General features: G+C 39.5%; 1 protein-coding gene across 1 annotated transcript in view; it reads left to right on the top strand.

Annotated features, from left to right (window-relative positions):
• The window catches only part of CCDC191 (coiled-coil domain containing 191), a 106,450-nt gene extending 85,359 nt beyond the window's left edge, over positions 1–21,091 (top strand). Inside the window, exons 14-17 of the mRNA XM_027868756.1 lie at positions 4,900–5,043; positions 9,953–10,105; positions 11,305–11,459; positions 20,479–21,091. Coding sequence (XP_027724557.1) covers positions 4,900–5,043; positions 9,953–10,105; positions 11,305–11,459; positions 20,479–20,623 — 597 coding nt within the window. The 3' untranslated portion in view covers positions 20,624–21,091. The remainder of the gene's footprint in view (positions 1–4,899; positions 5,044–9,952; positions 10,106–11,304; positions 11,460–20,478) is intronic.
• The last annotated feature ends 1,317 nt before the right edge of the window (positions 21,092–22,408 follow it).

Raw genomic sequence — 22,408 nt, 5'->3', positions numbered from 1 at the left:
CCAGCCACAGACACATAACACTTACTAGCTGTGTGACCCTGGGCAAGTCACTTAGCCCCATTGCCTAGCCAAAACAAAACAAAATAAAACAAAATTGCAGATTAAACTTAGAACTATGTTGGGCACACTTTTGGGGGGGGGGGGGTAGAGTCAGTTGTTAAACATCTTAACTCTACCTCAGCCACCCATGAGAACAGTCACACTTTAGATCTCACCATTAGCCATAACTGATGTTTCTGTGATTTTAAACTATAAAAATATCCCTCTCTATTCTATTCTCCTGTGCTTCTGTCTTTCTCTCTGCCTTATTTCTTCTCCTCACTGTGACCTCTAGTCCCTCCCTCCCTCTCTGTTCTTCCAGTCTGTCACCTCTGCTCTGGTCTCACTTTCTTGCCTCACTTTCTCATAATGCTCACTCCCAGTTCTCCATGCTTGACTACTTGTTAAGTCTCCTTTGCTGGTTCATCATCTCTATCCCCTTAAGCATAAGTATAACACAAGACTCTGTTCTGGGACTTCTCTTTCTATAGTGTCTCCCCTGTTGAGGTCATCCAGCTGGGTGGATTGATGACCCCCAGATCTATATATCCAGCCCTAATCTCCTTTCTAAACTCTAGAACCACATCACCTTTGCCATCCACATGCTAGATACCATTATCTGGATGTCTCAGGGGCATTCCAAACTCAACATGTCTAAAACAAAACTGCTTATCTCCCCCTTCTTCACTAAACTTACCTTGTCTCCAAATGTAGCTGTTTATTTTAAAGGCATCACCATCATCTCAATCACCCTGGTTTGTAATCTCAGAATCATCTTTGACTCTTCTCCTCACCCTCTGTATCCAATCAGTTGCTGAGTTTGATGGATTCGATCTTTACAACATCTCTCACATATACGTGTCTACCTCTTCTCCATTCACATAGCCATTACTCTAATTCAGAGTCTCATCATTCCTTACCTTGATTATTGTGACAGCCTCTAAACTGATCCCTCCCCTCTCTAGCCCATCCTTCACATAGCTGCTAAAATAATCTTCCTAACTATGTCCAGAGGGCTATAAAACTGTGCTTACCCTTTGACCCAGCAATAGCACTACTAGGTATATATCCCAAAGAGATCATAAAAATGGGAAAAGGACCCACATGTACAAAAATATTTATAGCAGCTCTTTTTGTGGTGGCAAAGAATTGGAATTTGAGGGGATGCCCATCAATAGGGAAATAGTTAAACAAGTTGTGGTATATGAATGTAATATGCAATAAGAGATGATGAGCAGGCTGATTTCAGAAAAACCTGGAGAGACTTACATGAACTGATGCTGAGCAGAAGCAGGAGAACATTGTACACAGTAACAGCAACATTGTGTGATGAACAACTTTGTTAGACTTAGTTGTCGGCAATACAATGATCTAAAAGATCATTCCAAAAGACTCATGATGGAAAATGCTATCCACATTCAGAGAAAGAACTATGGAGTAAGCATACTATTTTCTCTCTCTCTCTGTCTCTCTCTGTCTCTCTGTCTCTGTCTCTGTCTCTCTCTCTCTCTCTCTCTCTCTCTCTCTCTGGTCCTTTTCTTTTGTTCTGATTCTTTCACAGTATGACTAACGTGGAAATGCGTTTGACATGATTGTACATGTATCGCCTATATCAGATTGCTTGCCATCTTGAGGAGGGAGGAAGAAAAAAATTGGAACTCAAAATCTTATAAAAGTGAATGTTGAAAACTATCTTTACATGTAATTGGAAAAAATAAAATACTATTTAGTGGGGGAAAATAAAATAATCTTCCTAAAGCACAGATCAGACCATATAATCTCCCAGTTCAGAAGCCTTCAGTATCTCTACTACATGACTTCTAGGATAAAACACAAACTCTTCAGCTTGGCACTTCAGGGTCACTAGAACCCGGTGCCATCCATCCCTCCTTTGAAACCTTATTTCATACTATTCCTCTTCATGCACTTTATGCTGTAATCAGGCTTGCTTCTCAGACTTCTCATTCTGCCTTTCACTCCCATGCATTCACACAAGTCATCCCTCACGTTTGCAATGTGAGAATCCTTGTTTTCCTCAAAGTCTCAGCTCCTGTGCCACCTCTTATGTGAATTTTTCCCTGATTTCCCCCGTACCTCCCAGTACTCTCTTCTTCTTCCAATTACTTTTTCTTTACAAATATACATATGTATATTTGTATACTTACTATATATAATAAAATGGAAAGTCTTTGAAGATAGAGACTACTTCATTTTTGTCTTTGATGTTCAGCAGTTAACCCAGTATCTTGTACAGAGTAATAAAGCTTAATAAAACTTTGCTTAATTAAATTGAAAATATAAGAAAAGGAGCAAAATATAATGCCATTTTTTCTTAACCTTTAGTTAATCAGAAAATTGAATTGACCCTCAGATAACCATAAAACATAGTTAATCAGAACATCCCATTCCCCAAGCAATCTAGCTAAGTTTGGGGCTAAAATGCTTTCAGCTTTTCTGTCACATATACTATATAAATAAATACACAGCATTGTTACAGCTGCTAACCTTTTCTCACAGAATCCTAGTCAACAGCTTGAGCCAGATGGACAGGTTAAAAGCCTCAAGTCATAATTAATTAAACTCTGAGACTTGAAATCCATATCAGTGGTGATTCTTTTGGTAGATTTTACTTTCATGCTAGGCATGTAGACATAGGATTCTTCACATACCCTTCCCACTCTCACCCCACCCCTAAAATCATACAGTACAAATACTTCTGTGTATTGTACTTAATTCAGAAACATCTCTGTCTAGAATGGCATACTTAAATATAGGTTATGGACTTGGAGTCAGAAATCCTGCCTCAGACACTAATCAGCTTTGACTCTGGGCAAGTTACCTAACCTCTGTCTGCCTGAGTTTCCTCACCTGTAAATTGAGAGTAGTAATAACACCTGCCTCCCAGGTAGGGGTATGCTAGAACCATCTCCCACTAGCTAGTGAGCTGATTATTGAATATTCAGTGTGAGCATTTACACCTCAGAAATCAGTAAACACTACAAATCAGGGCTTGATTTATTGTTTGACTGACGGTCTAGACCTAAGAAAGTGCCAGAGAAAACATTAATAATGCATATTAAACTTAAAAGTTTAACAAGAGTACATATCCCCTGCCAGAGAACCAGTTGAACGTTTACCAGCATACCCCTGCTCATAATGTTGTTGTGAGAGTGAAATTAGATAATATATTTAAACCATTTAGCAAATTTTAAAGTGCTTTGTAAATGCTAACTGTTATTATTATTACTACTAGTACTATGCTGTAATGTTATTATTATTATTGATAATTAATGTTATTATTATTAATGTTACAACTATGCTCTATCATTATTATTATTATCGTCATCATTGTCATTAGCCAGCCTCATTAAGAAGGGAACTGCTCATTTGAACAAAGGTGGCTTTTCCATGTGATGCCCACAGCATATAATCATCACTTACTCTTTCCAGGGAATTAGTTATACAAACACTGAGGATATGCACCCACAGGCATTGGGACATTTGGTTTTGTCACTGAAACTCCTGCTTCCCCTGAAGGGCTTATTGTCTCATCAGATTCCCCTTTATTCTTTTATCTTTGTTCTCTTATAGATATAGAAATTTAAGTTTATCCAACTTTCCCAGTCCCTCCTCCCTCCACTCCATCTTCTTGTTTAAAAGGAGAAACCATTGTAAACTCTTTTAAGAAATGGCCTGACTCTTGCCTCTTTCTAACAGTCTAACAAGTGCTGCCTCCTGGAAGGATGGCTTAGATTCCCAGAGGCTCTCAGAGGAGCGTGCTTGTCCTCTCAGCTTGCTTGGCCAGTGTATTTCATCCTACAGCCTCACAGAAGGCAGAACACACACACCTCTCCTCCCCTGCTATTTTCAGAGCTTGGCCAGAGTGGTTCTGACGGGAGGCCAGGGCTCCTCACAGGGAGTTATGTTTCTAGTTCCTCTTTTATCGCTCAGATACAGGGGGAGGACTTAGGAGAGTCCCAACCTGCCAGCCCTCTCTAAATAAAGGCCAGGCTGAGAAGCAAGATAGTGGGAGCCAGAATTCTCCTAGGTGTTGCTCTTCTGCCACAGGGTCAATCGCAGAGGAGGCTGTTGTTCTTGTCTCCCCTGGCACCATACCCGGGGGCATCCCAGGGGCTCAGGACTCTGGCTGGCTTGTGCCATTCACTGTGGACACTTTTTGTCCTTAAAATTTTTTTTAGAGGCTGTTTTCAGCGAGGAAGAATAGAAAGGAAGGGCTGGTCTCTCCACAGGCCATGTGGTGGCATTTGACTGTCTGCCCGTGGGCGCATTACCAGGAATGATCAAACACTGCCCATGCTGCCTGTCATTCAGAAAGGATCCCCACGGGCCGGGCAGGCCTGGTGTCCTGTGGGCCCTGCATACATCCGTGTGCATGTACGCGTGTGTGCGTGTGTGCATGTATGTGTGTGTGTGTGTGTGTGTGTGTGTGCGCGCGCACTCACTCAGGCTCCAGTAGGAACAAGGCCTGTGCCCCCTGGTGGGGGGGGGAGGGCTGGGGCCTATGCAAATATCCCCTGCCCCTGTTGCCTTCCTGTTCCTGGATCTGAGGAAGCCACAGCGGGATGAGGAGGGACAGAAGGAGGGAGCCCTGTCCATCCAGAGCTGCCCAGGTAGCCTCCCAGGTGACCAGGGACCCCTCCCCACTGTCCCTGCTGTGGCCAGACAGGGCAAGAGTGGACCTCCCTCGTTTTCAAGGCCACTGGCACCCTGCTGGGGGTGGGTGAGCCCTCCACTAGGCCACACTGCTCTCTGGGAATGAAATGAAGCCGGGCGCCCAGATCTCCTCCCGGAGGGGGGGGGCGCAGCCACTAAAGCTTTGGGGGTCCCTTCTTTCCCCAGAGAGAGCTAGAGAAGCAGAGGAGAGCTGAGAGGAACCAGCAGCTCCAGGCCAAGGCCAAGGACCATTATGAGCGGGCCCTGCTGCGGGGGAAGGGCCTGGAGCCCTGGAAGAGACTCCTGAGTCAGAGCAAGCACAACATGGAGGTGAGGGGACCCCGCCCCAGCACACAGGGGCAGCCCCCATCTGGAGCAGGGGCCATCACAGGGCCCAACATCATTGGCACAGGGGCTGGGAGCTCGGATGGAGAAAAACCATGGATGGATGGATAGACAGACAGACAGATAGGTAGGTAGAGACAGAGATAGATAGACAGTCAAATACAAAGATATATAGACAGAGAGAGACAGATACAGAGATAGAGACAGAGAGATAGAGATAGAGACAGATAGTTAGATGATTGACATATACAGACAGATACAGATAGATATGATAGATTGATAGAGATAGCTAGAGAGATGTCAGATGATACAGAGATAGATAGACAGACAGGTAGACAGATAGATAGATGATACAAACAGACCCACAGATAGACAGACAGACAGACAGAGATGATAGATTGATAGAGACAGATACAGACAGATAGGCAGACAGATATAGACAGATGGATATAGATAAATGATAGAAACAGATACAGACAGACTGATAATAGATACATAGATGATAGAGAGATAGAGATAGATAGATGATAGCTATCGATTTTGTGATATATATGTATATATTTTTCCCTCATCTAAATTCCGATCCATGACACATAAAAAAGGATTAAGCATTCCTGATCCAGAATATCTTTCTACATGGATCCATGTAAACTCTTGATCAAGAGAACTTATCCTTTTTTGTGTCATGGATTCCTCTGACAGCCTGGTGAAGCATATGGAGCCCTTCTCAAAATAATATTTTTTAAAATTCAGAATTGAAGAAAATGCTAAATTTTGGTGAGAGGTTAGTGAAAATAAAAATATCTCTGTGTGTGCAATACACAAATGAAGATAGAGCATTGATATATATTTATGTATCTTTATTTGATTGAGATATATATACATATATCTTTATTTGCTAACCTCTAACTGAAATTTATAGATATATATTTTCACTAACATCTAACTGAAATTTATATATGTATATATACATACGTAGATATATATCTACATATATATAAATAAAGATATATCTGTATATATATATTTCTGATATAGAGAATTTCAGTTATATATACACAGATATGTAAATATGCACACACACAGAGATAAGTCTTTATTTTCACTAACATCTTACTGCAATTTAGCATTTCGTTCCATTATGAATTTTTTTTAAAAAAATGCTATTTTGAGAAGGGGCTATATACTTCACTAGGCTGCCAAAGGAGTCCAGGACACAAAAAAGGATAAGCTCTCCCAATCAAGAGTATCTTTTTTACGAGGTAAAGAAAAGACATTATAGACATACAGAAACTCATCTAAAATAGAGGTTGCTAGCATTCTTCTGATTCTTATATAGAGTTATAGTTGAACAACATGACATTCAGTGAAAAAACTAAGTTGCTCAAAATTGATTTTAAAAATTAAATGTGTCGAACTCTTTATAATAGTGGCCTGTAACATGTACCTAATTTACATTCTTCTTGATGACCAGTTTGGTCAAATTCTTATTAAAATGATTAGTCATTCAGTTGATGAGCATTTATTAAGCACCTACTATGTGCTGGGCATACAAAGAAAGGCAAAAGACAGTCCCTGCCCTTGAGGAGCTGAGGAGCTCATGCATCTAATGGGGAAGAAAACATTCAAACCACCATGTAAAAAATAATCAACAGAGGAAAGGCCCTAGAATTAGGAAGGATTGGGAAAGGCTTCCTGTAGAAGGTGGAATTTTAGCGGGGACTTGAAGGAGACTAGGTAAACCAGAAGATGGAAATGAGGAGGGATAACATTCCAGGCATGCGGGAAAGCTGGTAAAAATGTCCTGAACAAGAGATGGAGGGTCTTATTCAAGGAATTGCTAGAACAATTTTGTTACTGGATCAAAGTATGAGAGAGTTAGGTGTAAGAAGACTAGAAAGGCAGTTGGGGGAGAGTCAGTCATCTAGGTAATAAAGGGTTTTGAGCATGAAACAGAGGATTTTCTATCTGATTCTGGAGGCGATAAGGAGCCACTGGAGTTTACTGAGTAAGAGGGGAGACATGTTCAGAAAAATTTGGCAGCTGGAGTGGGGAAAGACTTACAGGCTGGCTAACCAGCAAGCTATTGCAGTGGTATGGAGGTGAGGTGATGAGGACCTGCTAGGGCAAGAGGATGGTAGGTATGACTGGAGAGAAGGCCATATGTGAGATATGTTTTAAAGTAGAAATAACTAGACTTGGCAACAGATTGGATATGTAAGATGAGAGCAGGTGAAGATGGAGAATGATACTGAGGTTGCAAATCTGGATGACTGGGAGTATTGTGATGCCTTTGACAATAATGGGAAAGTTTAGAAGAGAGAGAATTTGGAGGGAAAGATAATGGGTTCAGTTTTGGATATGTTTAGTTTAAGAGGTCTACAAGACATCCAGTTCAAGACTGGGGCAGTTGGCAATGCAAGACTGGAGGTCAGCTGAAAGGTTAGGGGTGGATAAATAGATTTGAGAATTATCAGCATAAAGATAATTGAATCCATAGGAGCTAATGAGATCACCAAGAGAAATAGTATAAAGAGAAAGAGGCCCAGAATAGAACCCTGAGGGATACCCTAGGTTAGCAGACATGTCCTAGGTGAAGATCCATCAATGGAAAGACTGAGAAGGAGCAGTCAGATAAGCAGGAGAACCAGGAGAGAGCAGTATCACAAGAGAAGAGAGTATCAAGGAGAAGAGGATGATTGAGAGTGTCAAAGGCTGCAGAGAGTTCAAGAAGGGAATTGAGAAAAGTCCATTGGACTTGGCAATGGAGAGATGACTGGTAACTTTGGAGAGAGCAGTTTTGGTTGAGTGATGAGGTCATAAGTCAGACAGTTAAGAAGAGAGGAGAGGAAGTGGAGGTGCCTATTATAGATGACCTTCTCAAGTTTTGCCACAAAAGGGAGGAGAAATATGGGATAATAGCTCACTGGGAAGGATGGATAGAGTGAGATTTTTTTAAGGTTGGAGACATGGGCATGTTTGTAGGCAGTAGGGAAGTGGCCAGTAGACAGGAAGGATTCGAACTCAAATGTCTATTCCAAGTGTAATGATTCACTATGCCTCCAATTCTAACTACAGGTGTGTGGTGCAGCAGATAGCACACTGGACTTGGAGTCAGGAAGACCTGAGTTCAAATCCTACCTCAAACATGGGCAAATCAATTAAACTCTGTTTGCTTCAGTTTCCTTATCTGTAAAATGGGGATGATAATAATAGCACCTGCCTCCCAGGGTTTTGTGAGGATCCAGTGAGACAATAATTGTAATATGTTTAGCAAACCTTAAAGTGCTATACACCTGCTGGCTATGATATTGATGATGATGATGATGATGATGATGATGATGAGAGCGATAGCCAGAAAGTATCTGGAAATACAAGTCTCTGGATTTGATATTCTCTGATTCGTTCAGGTGCAACTTCATTTTGCCTTCTCGTATCAATACTGATATGATTCAGTTACTTCAGTAGTAAAAGATCTCACATTTAGATTGCTAAGCATTAAGTTGTTGTTTGCAGACAGCCTCATATCCCCTTCAAATGGCTCTCTATGGCTGTTCTGTGTAATTCTGAGCCCCACGTATTAGTAAAGACATTCATTGATAAAACACATGGTGAAGGGTCTTGAGATCATGCCACAAGCCCGAGACAAAGGAACTAGAGATATTTTTAGCCTGGGGATAGCTGTCTTCAGTTATTTTAAGGGCCCTCACGTGGAAGAGAATTGGACTTCTGCAATTTGGCTCTGAGGGCAGAACCAGGTGGAAGTTGCCAAGAGGAAGATTTAGGTTTGACTGTTTAAAGGATCCTAAAAATGAAGATCTGTCCAAAAGTGCAATGGACTACCTGAGGAAGTCGTGGGCTTCTAGCCATTAGAGGTCATCAGTCTACAAGTAGCATGTGGATTATGCAGAATGGAGAATGTGACTGAACCATCTATCTGTCTGGCTGCTGAAGTTTCTCCCAACTCTAAAACTATCATTTCAGTAATAACATTTAAATTACAAAGTGTATGGATGGATATTTGGCTCTTTTTTTTCAGTTGTGTCATTGTCAAGTAATCAATGAATAAGCATTTATTAATCACCTTTTGTATTCCAGGAACTAAGCTAGCTGCTAAGAGTACAAATACAAGGCATGATGCAGTCCCTATCAGTGAACTTACTTTGTGATGGGGGAGACCATAAGCAGAAATTAAAATAGATATAGCATAAATATAAAGTTGATAAATATGCACATATAGATAGTCATTAAACATGATGTAGTTTGGGATGGAAGGCACTAGCAGTAGGAGGTGGAGTGTGGGAGGTGGCAGGGAGATCAGGGAAAACTTTATGCAGAAGATCATGCCTGAACTGCACCTCAAAGGAAAAGAGGAGCTCTAGAAAGTGGAGGTAAGGTATATAAGTACATAAGAAAAATAAATTCATTTGGAGTTGATGCCTCCAGAGAAGGAGACCCAGATAGTGCCAGCCACTTAGACCCAGACCTTCATTCATTGAAAGAGTATACTTGGCAGCTACTTAGTCTGTAGCCTTAATAACCAGACTTTTGGGATGACAAATCCCAGCGCCCCCCCCCTTTATTAGACTGTAAGCTCCTTGAGGGCAGAATGTCATTTTTTAATTTTTATGTCACCAGCATCCATCACAATATCTTGCACATAATAGGTTTTAATAAATGTTTGTTGATTTGAATTGGCACTTAAAGATCATGATGTAATTCTTAACTGCTTAAAAAAAATAAGGCAAAGGAAGCTCTTTGATTACCACATGAATTAATTTTAAGATTAATCCCACTAGCATCTTTACAAGCACAATGGAGTTGTGGAGGATTTTGCAAAGACTGTATGTGTTTCTAAAAACTACTTCCTTTTCTTTTTTCTAAAATTGTCCAGGTGGCAGAGAATCATTATTGCTCCACAGTTCAGAGGAAATACCTACTGACCTGGTTCCATTATAACCAAGAAAGCCTGGCCAAGAAGAAGGCCCAGGCAGATAAACTTTACTCCGAGATATTGCTTAAGAGAGCCTTTAGGACCTGGTTAGAGGTAAGGCCAAAAGCAAAAGGCACCAGAAATACATCAAATGACTTGATTGCTGTTTAATGAAATGAAAAGCAAATAGAATGTAGATTGTCAGTAGTTCATCATGTTCTGGGAATTTTTCACAGATAGAACTGATCCATCCAGACAGTTCAGGCAGACAACATCCCATCCAAATATTACTCTTATATTCCAACTTGAGGATAACATTCTTTTTGCATAAAAAAATTGAAATCCTTCTTACTAATTAAGGTTGCCATAAAAGTCTCATCAGTTCAGGCCTTATTCTTAGGTCATTTCTGTTTCTCATTCCATATCTCTGAAAACATCCTTATTGTAATCTGTTTCTGTTATCTTTGTATGCAGCTATTCTATTATTCTACTTTTAAGGCTTTATATGTTCTCATACTCTCTAGGCTTCCTTAGCTTTTGTATATGTCTTCCTCTCTGGACACCCACTCTTATTTTCTCTAAATCTTTATCCACTGCATTTATTTTTCTTACTACTATTCCTGATACCTCTCTCTAGTACCAGGATTGCACTGGAACAGAGTTCCTTCATGCAGGGCTTCCCTATACCAGTGATTCTCAAACTTTTCAGTCTCAGGACCCCTTTATACTCTTAAATTGTTGAGGACCACCACCCTCCCCCCAGTGAGTAGGAGGTGTTCAGGGGCACTAGTTGTATATGTGGTTTATATGTATTGATATTTACCATGTTGGGGCAGCTAGGTGGTATAATGAAAAGAGCACCAGGTCTGGAGTTAGGAAGACCTGAGTTCAAAATCTGACCTTAGGCACACTAGTGGTGTGACCAAAGGCAAGTCACTTAAATTTGCCTCAGTTTCTTCATCTATCAAATGAGCTGGAGAAGGAAATGGAAAAACTACACCAGTATCTTTTCCACAAAAACTCCAAATGGGGAAATGAAGAGTCAGACATGACTGAAAACAACTGAACAGCAATTTACAACAGTGGAAATTAAAATGTTTTAGTATTTTTATAAAAATAATTTTAATCTTGTGCCCCCCACCCCTGAAAGGGTCTTGGGACCCTTGGAGTCCCCAGACCATGCTTTGAGAACTGTTGTCCTGTACTAATGAAGGGTTGACATCTTCTCTCAAATTTATAGTCTTAAAGAGTTATCCAAAGCAACAAGAGGTTAGGCCATGTTTCTCACTGCTATTCTTCTCTCCTCTCTCCAGTACAAGGATTCTCTAACTATTGCAGAAAAAAAAGCAAGAAAACTTAGTGCTGCGTTTCTTCAGAAGAATATTTTTATGTCATGGCTTAATATGGTCCGTGAGGAAAAGCTTGCTGCTCAGAAGAAGCTTCAGATCGCCATCAGGCATAGTGACAGGTAAGCCTGTCCAGCGTTCTAGAAACAGTCAGCAACCTTCCACCTTGCTGTACAGATTACAGTGTATACCACTGATTGGGAGAGCAGAACAAGGAACTGGAGGAGCAGGGTAAGTATCCCCAGAGGAGGTGTCAGGAGACTTTGCTCCTAGACCTTAGATTTTAACATTTTGGGCCCATTTTCCCATCTGCAAAATGGATTTCTTATCTATTCCACAGAAGACAGTGGTAGGATAACATGAGTTGACATAAATGAAAAAGGAAGCAGCTTATAGAAGTATAAGCAGGTGCTATTAATTGCTATTATTGTTGTTATATTACTATTTATTACAAAGAAATTCCTTTATCCTACATCATCAGGTAATGAGAAGAAATGTAGAACCATGGATAAACAGAGGGCCTCGAAGCCTGGAAGACCCAGGCTCAAGCCCTTCCTGTTATTACCTAGTGGCTTTGTGACCCTGGGCAAGTCACCTAACCTCCTCATGCTCTTCATCAATCATAAACACTTATTAAGCACCTGCTATGTGCCAGGCAGAGAAAGTGCTGACCTGTATTGAGAAAGGGAGTCTCCTTACCTGGGAGTTCCTTATACCAATGAAATCACAGGTCTTGTCCCCGTCCCATCAAGGATGGAGTAAATTCTTTGGAACTGAAGCCTGCCCTTTTAAGTGTCAAAACTTTTATCTGAACTATCTTTAATGAACACCTTTATTAAATGGAGTAAACATTTCCTGGCCCCCTTATACAGATGATTCTGAATATAATTTTACTCTTCCTAGATAACTCAGGATCATCATTATGAACATTAATTATTTTACTGTACTTTTAACACCTGTTTCTGGGCAAAAGAAGGCAAAAGCTCACCTATCAGAGCCAGGGGTCCCCAGGAACAGTCCATCCTGGCTGTGGGGGAAGGAGGAGGCAAAGGTGAGGATGATGGCTGGAGCGCAGGCTGTGTGAGGCAGGGACGGCTTCTTCACCTTTGTAGTTTCTAATTTGTTTTGGACTGGGAAACCAAGTAACCAGCTGTATCTTAAAAAAGAATAAGTGAACTTTTGGACATCTATTTTAGCTATTTCAGAAACTCAGACTCCAATCCGACTCTGCTCAGTTGAACTGATTCCAGATTAATTTGGCTAGTAAAATAAAACAGACATTAATATAGGGTAATTTTTATAGCACTGCTTTTCTAACCAGAAACACACTCTCTAATAGAAATAAGTATATCTCATTTAATGTAAGGCACTGTTTTAGTCATTGTAGAGGGAATAAAAGAAGCCTAAGCTATGCTCACAACCCTCTAGGAGCTCGAAGTTTCATTAGAGAAGATGTATAGCATAACTGTACATATGTCCAGTTAAATAGCAGTCCAGGACTAAATGCCAAATGAGTATTATTGAGAGTAAGTGCGTCATGGGTTCAGAAGAGGAAAAAAATCACCTCCATCTAAAGTAGTCAAGGTAGGCTTAATGGAGATGCTATTAAAGAATGAGTAGAATTCCCCTAAGTCGAGAGGAGAAAGGAGGGTTATTCCTGGCAGGGAGAAATAGTGCCGACACACATATGTGGAGGCAGCCAAACACCAGGTTTGTTTGAGGTTCAGTGAGAACACTGCTTTGCTGGAGTGAAAGGATTCTATGGGGGAGCGATGCAAGATGAGGTTGGGAAAGGGCAGGTTGTGGCAGGTCTTAAATGCCCACACAGGGGGTTGGACTTTGTCCTTGCAGCATTAGGCAACCAGGAAAGGTTTGGAGGAGGAATCTGATCAGGTGGTGCTAGTGAGTAGGAGGTGTTCAGTGGGGCCACTTAAATTACCGCAACAATCTGGATGCAAAATGCAAAGGGAAGGTTATGGCAATGTTTTCTCTGGCAGAAACAGAGGAGAGATATAAAAGATTTGACAGGACTTGGTAACAGTGAATATGGCAGGATGAGGCAGACAGAAAGAAATTCTGACTGAGCTTCAGAATTGGGGTGTTTAATTAAATCATGGTACCATTAGCAGAAATAAAAAAAGTCAGGAAGGAGATGTGTTCAGTTTTGTACCTAGCCCAGAATAGGAACCATGTACACATGCCTCATCTTCTGTCCTAGATTTTAAGCTCCTAGAGGTAGGAGACTGTCATTTTAAATTTTTGTTTCAATATTCCACATTTTTTAATTGATTCTGTGATTTCATTAGCTAAGAAAATTCCCTGAGTGGAAACTCCCCTCACCACTGCAGATAAGCCCTTAGAGACTTAGAGAATTGCCCGAGGGACAGGAAGGGGTAGGGGCACTCAATCAAAAAAACAAAAACAAAAAAAAAAAAAACCATTTATTGAACACCAGGCACTGTGCTAAGCAGCTAGGGATACAAAAAATGGGCAAAAGACACTTTAACGAAGGAGACAACAAGCAAACAGGAATAAAAAAAAACAAAAAACTGAAACCCCCAAAGAGACTGAGCTCAAGGCTAATTACAGATAATTAATAGAGACAAACTTCACCATATGCAGTTTTTCTGGCTTTGTCCCCAACCATTTTTTACAGATTTCCTGGAAATTCAGTTCTTCAAATTGAAATTCAATTCCTTTAAAAAAAAAAAAAAGAAATTCAATTCCTTCTTCACACCATTTGTAAGTGACATAGGGAAGATTACGGGGAATAAGGACACTTGGCCCAATGCAGTGAAAAAAGCATTGGAATTGAAGTTCAGTCATGTCACCTCCCTACTCAATACACTCCAGTGGCTTCCTGTTTTTTCCAGGAACAAATACAAAATGTCCTTCATGACCTAGCCCCCCTCTTACCTTTCCAGTCTTTTTACACCTTTCTCCCTAGCATGGATTCTTCAGTCAAGTGGCCCTGGCTTCCTAGCTGTTTCACAAACAAGACACTCCATCTCTTGACTGCAGGCATTTTCTCTGACTGTCCCCCATGCCTGAAACTCTCTCCCTTCTCTGCTCCAACTACCAACTCTCTGACTTCCTTTAAATGCCAACTAAAATCCCTTCTTTTACCAGAAGCCTTCCTCAACACTTCTTGATTCCTTCCCTCTGTTATTTCCATTTTTATCCCGTATGTAGCTTTTTTGGTATATGATTGTTTGCGTGTTGTCTTCTCCGTTAGGTTATAAGCTCCTTGAGGGCAGGAACTGTCTTTTGACTCTTTCTGTAGCCACAGGCTCTTAATAAAAATGTTGATTAGTTGGAGTCACACAGTCTGGGTACCAGCTTTGCCACTTAGTACTTTGCGACTTGGGACAAGTCCTTTAGGTTCTCAGCCTCAATGTACTTATCTGCAAAATGAAGGGACTCAAGCCTTAAATCTATGACACCTACAAAGAGAGAGAAGAATGAGAGGAGCAGGGGAAGAGGAGGAGAAAGGTATAACATTAGAAGAAAGAAGCATAAAAGAGCAAAGACAGAACCTTTTCTTTTTCTAAATCCTCTACTTTGTGTCAGTTAGCTTTGAGGTGAGTGGGCTTGCTGGTTCAAGATCAGAGATGCTTGAACAATTGTGGCTTGGTCCTATAGTGATGGGCCTTTTGCTGACATTTTTGAACTCATGGTTCCAGAATTTATCCAAGAACTAAAAAAAAAAAATTCTTTTTGATTATGTACTTAATAAACATCAACAAACACAAACATTTCAATACATAAAGAAAAAAGGAGTATTTTGTATGAAACTTCACATTTCTGTTATCTAGTTTGTTTTTTCCACTATGTATATCTTAGGGGTTTTGTTTTTTTGTTTTTTGTTTTCATAAATGCAGTTTAACATGGTAGTCCCAGCTTTGACTTGCTTCTTGGGTCCTCTTTTGAACTATCTCCAGCTCTCTTCTCTGTATTTTTATAATGTTTCATTGTCACTTTTTTCTTTCTTTTTTTAAGTATCGTTGTCATTACCCAGCTCTACCCTTTAAAAAAAAAAAAGAAAACCCTCCCTCTTAACAAATAAATATAGTTTTGCAAAATAAATTTACACGTGTACCATGTCTGAAATTTTATGCTCTTCTTACCCATCACCCCCCTGCCAAGAGGGGAAGCATGTTTCATCATCGATTATCTGGAGTCATCATTAATCATTGCATTGATCGAAGTTTTAAAGGTTCTTATAGTTTTTCTTTACAGTAATTTAGTCACTGTATAAATTATTTCTCCTATTTCTGTTCACTTCATTCTGAACAGTTCATACAGCTATTCCAGGTTCCTCTAAATCTGTCCCTTTCATCATTTCTTACATGTATATTCCATTACATTCATTCACCATAATTTGCTTAGTCATTCTCCAGTTGAGGAGAGCAATCACTTTGTTTCCAGTTATTTGCTATAATAAAATGTTTTTGAACAAATGTTTTTGTGCATACAGGTTTTTTCCCCTTTGAATTTTTTTTGGTGGCATATGCCTGATGGTAATATTGCTTTGTCAAAATGTATGCAGAGGAATATTACTGTGCTATAAGAAATGATGAACAAACTGATTTCAGAAAAACCTGGAAAGACTTACATGAACTGATGCAAAGTGAAGTAAGCAGAACAAGGAGAACATTGTACACAGTATCAGCGATACTTTATGCTGATCAACTGTGAATGACTTAGCTATTCTAAGCAATACAGTGATCCAAGACAATTCGAAAGGACTCATGATGAAAAATGCTATCCACCTCCAGAGAAAGAACTCACAGAGTCTGAATACAGATCAAAGCATACTATTTTCACTTTCTGTATTTTTTTTGTGGGTTTTTTCCTTTGGGTCTATGTCTTCTTTTACAACATGACCAATATGGTAATATATTTTGCATGATTGAACATGTATCACCTATATCAAATTGCTCACTGTCTCAGGAAGTAAGAAGTGAAGGAAGGAGAGAGAAAATTTGGAACTCAAAATTTTTTTAAAAAAATGTTAAAAATTGTCTTTACATGTAACTGGGGAAAAATAAAATTTTTATAAAACGTATTCAGAGTTTAATAAACTTTTGCAGTATACTTCCAAATTATTTTTAAGAGTGGTTGAACGACTCACCAATCTACTGACAGTTCATTTGGGTGCCTATTAGAGTCATATCCCTTCAAAAAAATTGGTCATTTTTGCCAGCCGATTAAGCTCATATCCTTTGACCATTTATCTATTTTAGAATAGCTTTTCTTCTTACATATTTGCATAAATTCCATAATACCTATTTTGGATATCAGACCTCTATCAGAGAAATCTGCTGTGAAGATTTTTTCCCCATTAACTTTTTCTTCTAAATACATTGATTTCATTTGTAAAAAACATCTTTTATTTTATATATATAATCAAAATTGTCCATTTTAATCTCCTATGATTTTCCCCATCCCCAGTTTGGTCAAGAACATTATCTCTGTTCATAGTTATAAAAGATAACTCCTCACCCAATCCTCTAATTTGTTTATGATAACCTTTTGTCTCTAGATCTCCTATCTAGTTGAAGTTTATTGTGATATTTAGTATGAGATGTTAGTCTAAACCTAATTCTGCCAGACTGCTGTTTTCCATTTTTTTCCCAAGTTTTTGTTGAACAATAAATCCTTCCCAAGTAAGGTAGAAGTCCTTAGGTTTATCAAACACAATGCTACCATGTTTGCTTCTGGGTCTTACATACCTAATCTGTTCCATTGATCAATCTTTATACTTTTTAACCTATCCCAATAGTTTTGGTGATTACCACTCTATAGTATAGTCTGAGATTTGGTTCTGATAGGCTCCCTTCTTTCCCCTCTTTTTTGGTTATTTTACATTTCTTTAGAGATTCTTGACGTTTTGATCCTCTAGATGAATTTTGTTATTATTTTAACTTGTACTATAAAGTAACCCTTTGGTAGTTTGATTGATGTGACACCAAATCTGTAAATTTAGAAGGTATTGTCACTTTTATTATATTGGCACAGATCAGATGTGTAGTTTCTAACTCTCCAATTATTTAGGTCCTTATTTCTACAAAGTGTTTTGTACTTGTACTCATATGATTCCTCCATACCTCCATAGTTGAACTCCTTGATATACAGTATCCAGTTATTTTGAATGGAATTTCTTTTTCTATCTCTTCTTGATAGATTTTGTAGGTAATAGAAAAAGAAGCCAAATATTTTATGGGTTTATTTTATATCCTGCTACTTTACTTAAGTTACTGCTTCAATTAATTTTTAATTGACTCTCTAGGGTTCTCTAAGTAAACCATCATCTATCTGTTTTTTGTCTATGCCTATTCCTTCAATTTATTTTTCTTGTCTTATTGCTAAGGTTAGCATTTCTACAACTCTGTCAAATAATAATGGTGACAGTAGACAATCCTTACTTGACCCCTGATTTTATTGGAAAGGCCTCTGGTGTTTGTCCCTTTCGGATAATGCTAGCTCTTGGTTTTAGATTATTATTTACAATATTATGAAAGGGTCCATTTATTCCTGTGCCCTTTAATTTTTTTAACAGAAGTTGGTGGTGTACTGTTGTGAGAAAATTACTTTGTAATATGTAAAATGCCATATATTTCCTCCTCCATAAAACCATACCTGATGTTCCCTCCACCTTAACCACTACCATTACCCCCAACCAAGCTGAAAGTGACTGCTACTTCTACAAATCTCAGAACATTTTGTTCACACATCTTCTATACACAGAGAATGTCAGGCCTTAAAAATCATATAGTCCAAAGCATTTCATCTGACATAAGAATAAAGTAGAAACTTGAAACTAGGTTATTCCATTCTAATCTCTCATCTCCCTATAATAAACTGGAAGTTCCTCTGAGGGCAGGAACAAGTATATCATTCATCTTTGTATCCTGACAAACTAGCCCAGAGTCTTGTCAGTGCATATACGGCAAATATTTGATAGCCGAATTCAACAAATGTTGATTGATGCTTGTTGAAATGAAAACGAATACATGTTTACCTTGAAGTGGTGGTGGAAATGTCTGGCAGATAGTTAGGGTACAGACCTGGAATTCCTAGAAAAGGAAGAGTGTGCTAAAATAGAAATGACAATACTATCTAAATTTAATTTTCAGATATAGTACCATACCAGATGATCAAAGGGTTACTTTATAGACCAGACAACATAACATAATTCATCTGGAGAAATAAAAGGTCAAGAATCTCAAGGGAAATCATGAAAAGAGGGAAGAGAGGCTCTAGCAATACCAGACCTCAGACTATACTGCAAAGAGAGGGGAAAGGAATAAGCATTTATATAGTGCCTACTTTATGCCAGCCACTGCCCAGAGTTTTGCAAATATCATCTCATTTGGTCATCACAGCAACCTTGCAAGGTAGGTGCTATTAGTTTCCCCATTTTACATTTGAGGAAACTGAGGCAGACAAAGGTTAAATGACTTGCCTAGGGCCCCCACAGCAAATATCTGAGGTCAAATTTGAACTTAGGTCTTCCTGACTCCAGACCCAGCACTCTTATCTACTGCCCCACCTAACTACCTACCAAAGAGTAATCATCAAAACTATCTGATATTGATTAAAAAAATCAAAAAGTTGATCAGTGGAATGAAGTAAGTATGGAAGACCCAAAAGAAATAGTACATAGTAGCAATTCACTAAACCCAAAGAGTAAAGACTCACTAATCAACAAAATTGCTAGGAAAACTGGAAAGCAGTCTGGCAGAAATGAGGTTTCATCTCATATACAATAAGCTCCAAATGAATACATCACCTAAATCTTAAAGGTCTTATCGCAAACAAATTAGGGAAGGGAAACGTAACCTTTCACAACTATGGATGGGGGAGAATTCCTGACCAAAGGATAAAGTTATCATGAAAGAGAAAAATGGACAATTTTGATACCATAAAATGCAGATTTTTGTACAAAACTAGAATTAAATGAAAGACAACTAGTTTATTGGGAAAAGAGGAGAATTGTAAAGATTTTGATGTAAATGAATATATGGTCTCATGGGGTCCAACTTTTCATTTCCTTTTTTCATATTCCTTAGAATTAACAGAGTAGCCATGTGCTACCATGTCCTACCATGGCACAACTTCATCAGAAGCCTCTTTTCTAAAGAGGGAATCAACTTAGGAGATAGTGTAGGCCTGCAGGGGTCTGGGGGGTGCCATTCAAATTCCCTGTACCTCTGTCTGTGGAAGAGACAACATTATGATCATGGAATACAGCTGAGGTATCCTGAAAGCCTGTGTGATGGAAATGCTTATTCCCATGGAAAGAGACCCTCAGCTGCAAAGCCAGAGAGTTCACACTTCCATTTTCCCAGTTCAGAAAGTTGTTTGGGTTTTGTTTTTTCTCTCTTTGGAAAAAGAGGAAGCAACAACAGGATTGCTGGGTTGACTTTCTTGTTTGTGATTAGATTTCAGAATTCCAGTAGCCTGCCAAGATTCAAGCTTTACAACCCATTGTTAACTGCGATTGCGTATCAAAGAAACTTCACAGTTCAGTGACTATTTTTTTGTTCCAAGGGTCTTAGAAAGTGGTCCCCTTCTGCAGTACCCATTGCCAGAGGCTGCTATAACAGAGGCCTAGAACTTTTATGTTGTACTTAGTGCTAACCAAAACCAAGGGCTGACCTCACCTAGCACTTTGCTTTGTACTCTCTTTTTGCCTATATGTACTATTATGAGTCATGTTTGCCTGTATTGTTGCTTTCTGCCCCTACCAGGCCACGAGCTTCACGAGGGGAGAGACAGTGTTTTGTCTAAACCAGGGCAGGGGAACCTGTGGCCTTGAAGCCACATGTGGCCTTCAGGGTCCTGGGGTGTGGCCTTTTGACTGAGTCCAAGTTTTACAGAACAAATACTTTTATTAAGGGGATTCGTTGGGTGATGTTTGGATTCAGTCAAAGGGCTGCACTTGAGGACCTAGAGGGCCACCTGTGGCCTCGAGGCCCCAGATTCCCCACCCCTGGTCTAAAGTCTCTATCTTCCACACCCTCTAGGGTCTCACTGATGGAAGTAGTGTTGTATTTTTAAAGTTTGCAAAGTACTTAACTACAAATAGAGAAAATAACCTTTTCTTTTGTATTTTACTTTCTCTGTTTCTTAAAGGAGAATTCTTTCAACCATATTTCAGACATGGAAAAAACTTCCAAAACTTATGAAAGAGGAAAAATTAAAGGAAGAAAGGAGGGAGGAACTCCGAAAGAAAGTAGCTGAAATCCTCCCAGACTTCAGGACTGTGAGCTCCATGTGAAGACGAGCAAAGCAGGAACGTTAGGCTCAGGCATCTTATGGGTGAACAACTTCTTAGTGCCAGGGAAAATACATTAATAAGTGTGAGGCCTTTGGGAGAATTATTGTTGGCCCCAAGGCCTATTTAGATGTTATTACTTAATGTGTTTGCCAGAAATTATTTGGAACAAAGGACGACTTGGAAACATTCTGGGATCTTAAATTTTCCTCCTTGATTTCTGCTACATTGCTAATCAAAGGAGCTTGCCAGAACCTTTACCACAAAGGGGTCACTCCATAGCAACAGAATTTCAGAAGCTCTAGATTATCTAAATTCACTTCCCATGATCACTTGGAACCACTCTTCACATGCATACTGCCTGATTTTATATCAGTCTGAGCTAACGGAGGAAAAAAATGAGCCTTGATAATCTGACAAAGTATGTTGTAATACAACCCTACCTATAAATAAAGTATTTCTGGAATGGTAGTACTGAATGCTGTCTTGAGAGGCTGACAATTACACTTGTAGCAGGTTAGTGTCAAGAGAAGGGACACCACTTTCCCACATCCTTTAAAGATGCCTGATAGTAGGCGATTGTGGCATACATCAAAAGGGGTTATTTGTAGCAGGGTAAAAATAGTTTCCATGAAGGTTCTCTCTCCCCATCTCATGGTGAAAAAGGAAGCCTGAAACTGCCTTCACAGTGCAACTTGATAAGTGTAACTAATACTCTGAAGACTGATGAAATAGTAACAGGATCACCCTAATTTAAACATCCTATCTTTCCTTCTCACCTAACTCGTAGAATACATTATCCTCAGGACTCATGGTCCTTTCATCTTTAGGTGGCTTCCAGAGGCTGGAGGACCACTTAATGGAGATGTAAAGATTTTTGCTTTAGGCAGGAGCGGGGCTAGATTACCTTTGAGATCTCTTCCGTAGCTATAAAATAGAAATGCCTTCCCTATACAGTTGGCCAAATGCTAACTCTTGAATTAAAAAAAAAAAAAATGAAGGGCCACTGTACCTACAGGCATATTTGATTTCGCTTCTACTTCTGTCCCCATATCTTCTAGATGAGGGTTCTCTTTTTTTGGGGGGGGGGGTGAGGCAAATTGGGGTTAAGTGACTTGCCCAGAGTCACACAGCTAGTGAGTTTTATGTGTCTGAGGCCGGATTTGAACTCAAGGTCCTCCTGATTCCAGGGCTGGTGCTCTATCCACTGAGCCACCTAGCTGCCCCCTAGATTAGGGTTCTTAACCTGGGGTCCTAGATTTCAAAGAGGTCCATGAACTTGGATAGAAAAAAATTACATCTTTATTTTCACTAACTTCTCGCTGAAATTTAGTATTTTCTTTTATTTAGAAAAGGAAAATTCACAAGATTTTCCATGGTTTCATCAGATTATAAAAGGGTTCCATGATACACTTGGAAAAGTTAAGAACCCTTGACCGAAGCAGCTAGGTGGCACGGTGAATAGCCCTACAGTCAAAAAGACCTGAATTAAATCTGGCTCAGACACTTATTAGCTGTTTGACCTTAGGCAAGTCACCTAACCTTTGTTTGCCCGTTTCCTCAACTTTGTAAAATAGGGATGATATTGGCACCTGCCTCTCAGGGTTGCTTTGAGGAAAAAAATGGGACAAAATTTGTAAAGCACTCTGTAAAGCTTAAAGCATTACATAAAAGCTAGGTATCACTATTATTGTGTACAAAAGCTTGGAGATAATTAAAGGAAATATCTTCATTTTTCCCATGGGGAAAAATGGTTCAGAAAGGGTGATTTGCCCTGGCTACCTGGCC

This window comes from Vombatus ursinus, unplaced genomic scaffold, assembly GCF_900497805.2.
Source record: "Vombatus ursinus unplaced genomic scaffold, bare-nosed wombat genome assembly UNPS02001419.1, whole genome shotgun sequence".
In the NCBI taxonomy this organism is placed as follows: domain Eukaryota; kingdom Metazoa; phylum Chordata; class Mammalia; order Diprotodontia; family Vombatidae; genus Vombatus; species Vombatus ursinus.
Note: the sequence above shows the minus strand (reverse complement) of the source record. Positions and strands in the feature narration are given on the sequence as shown.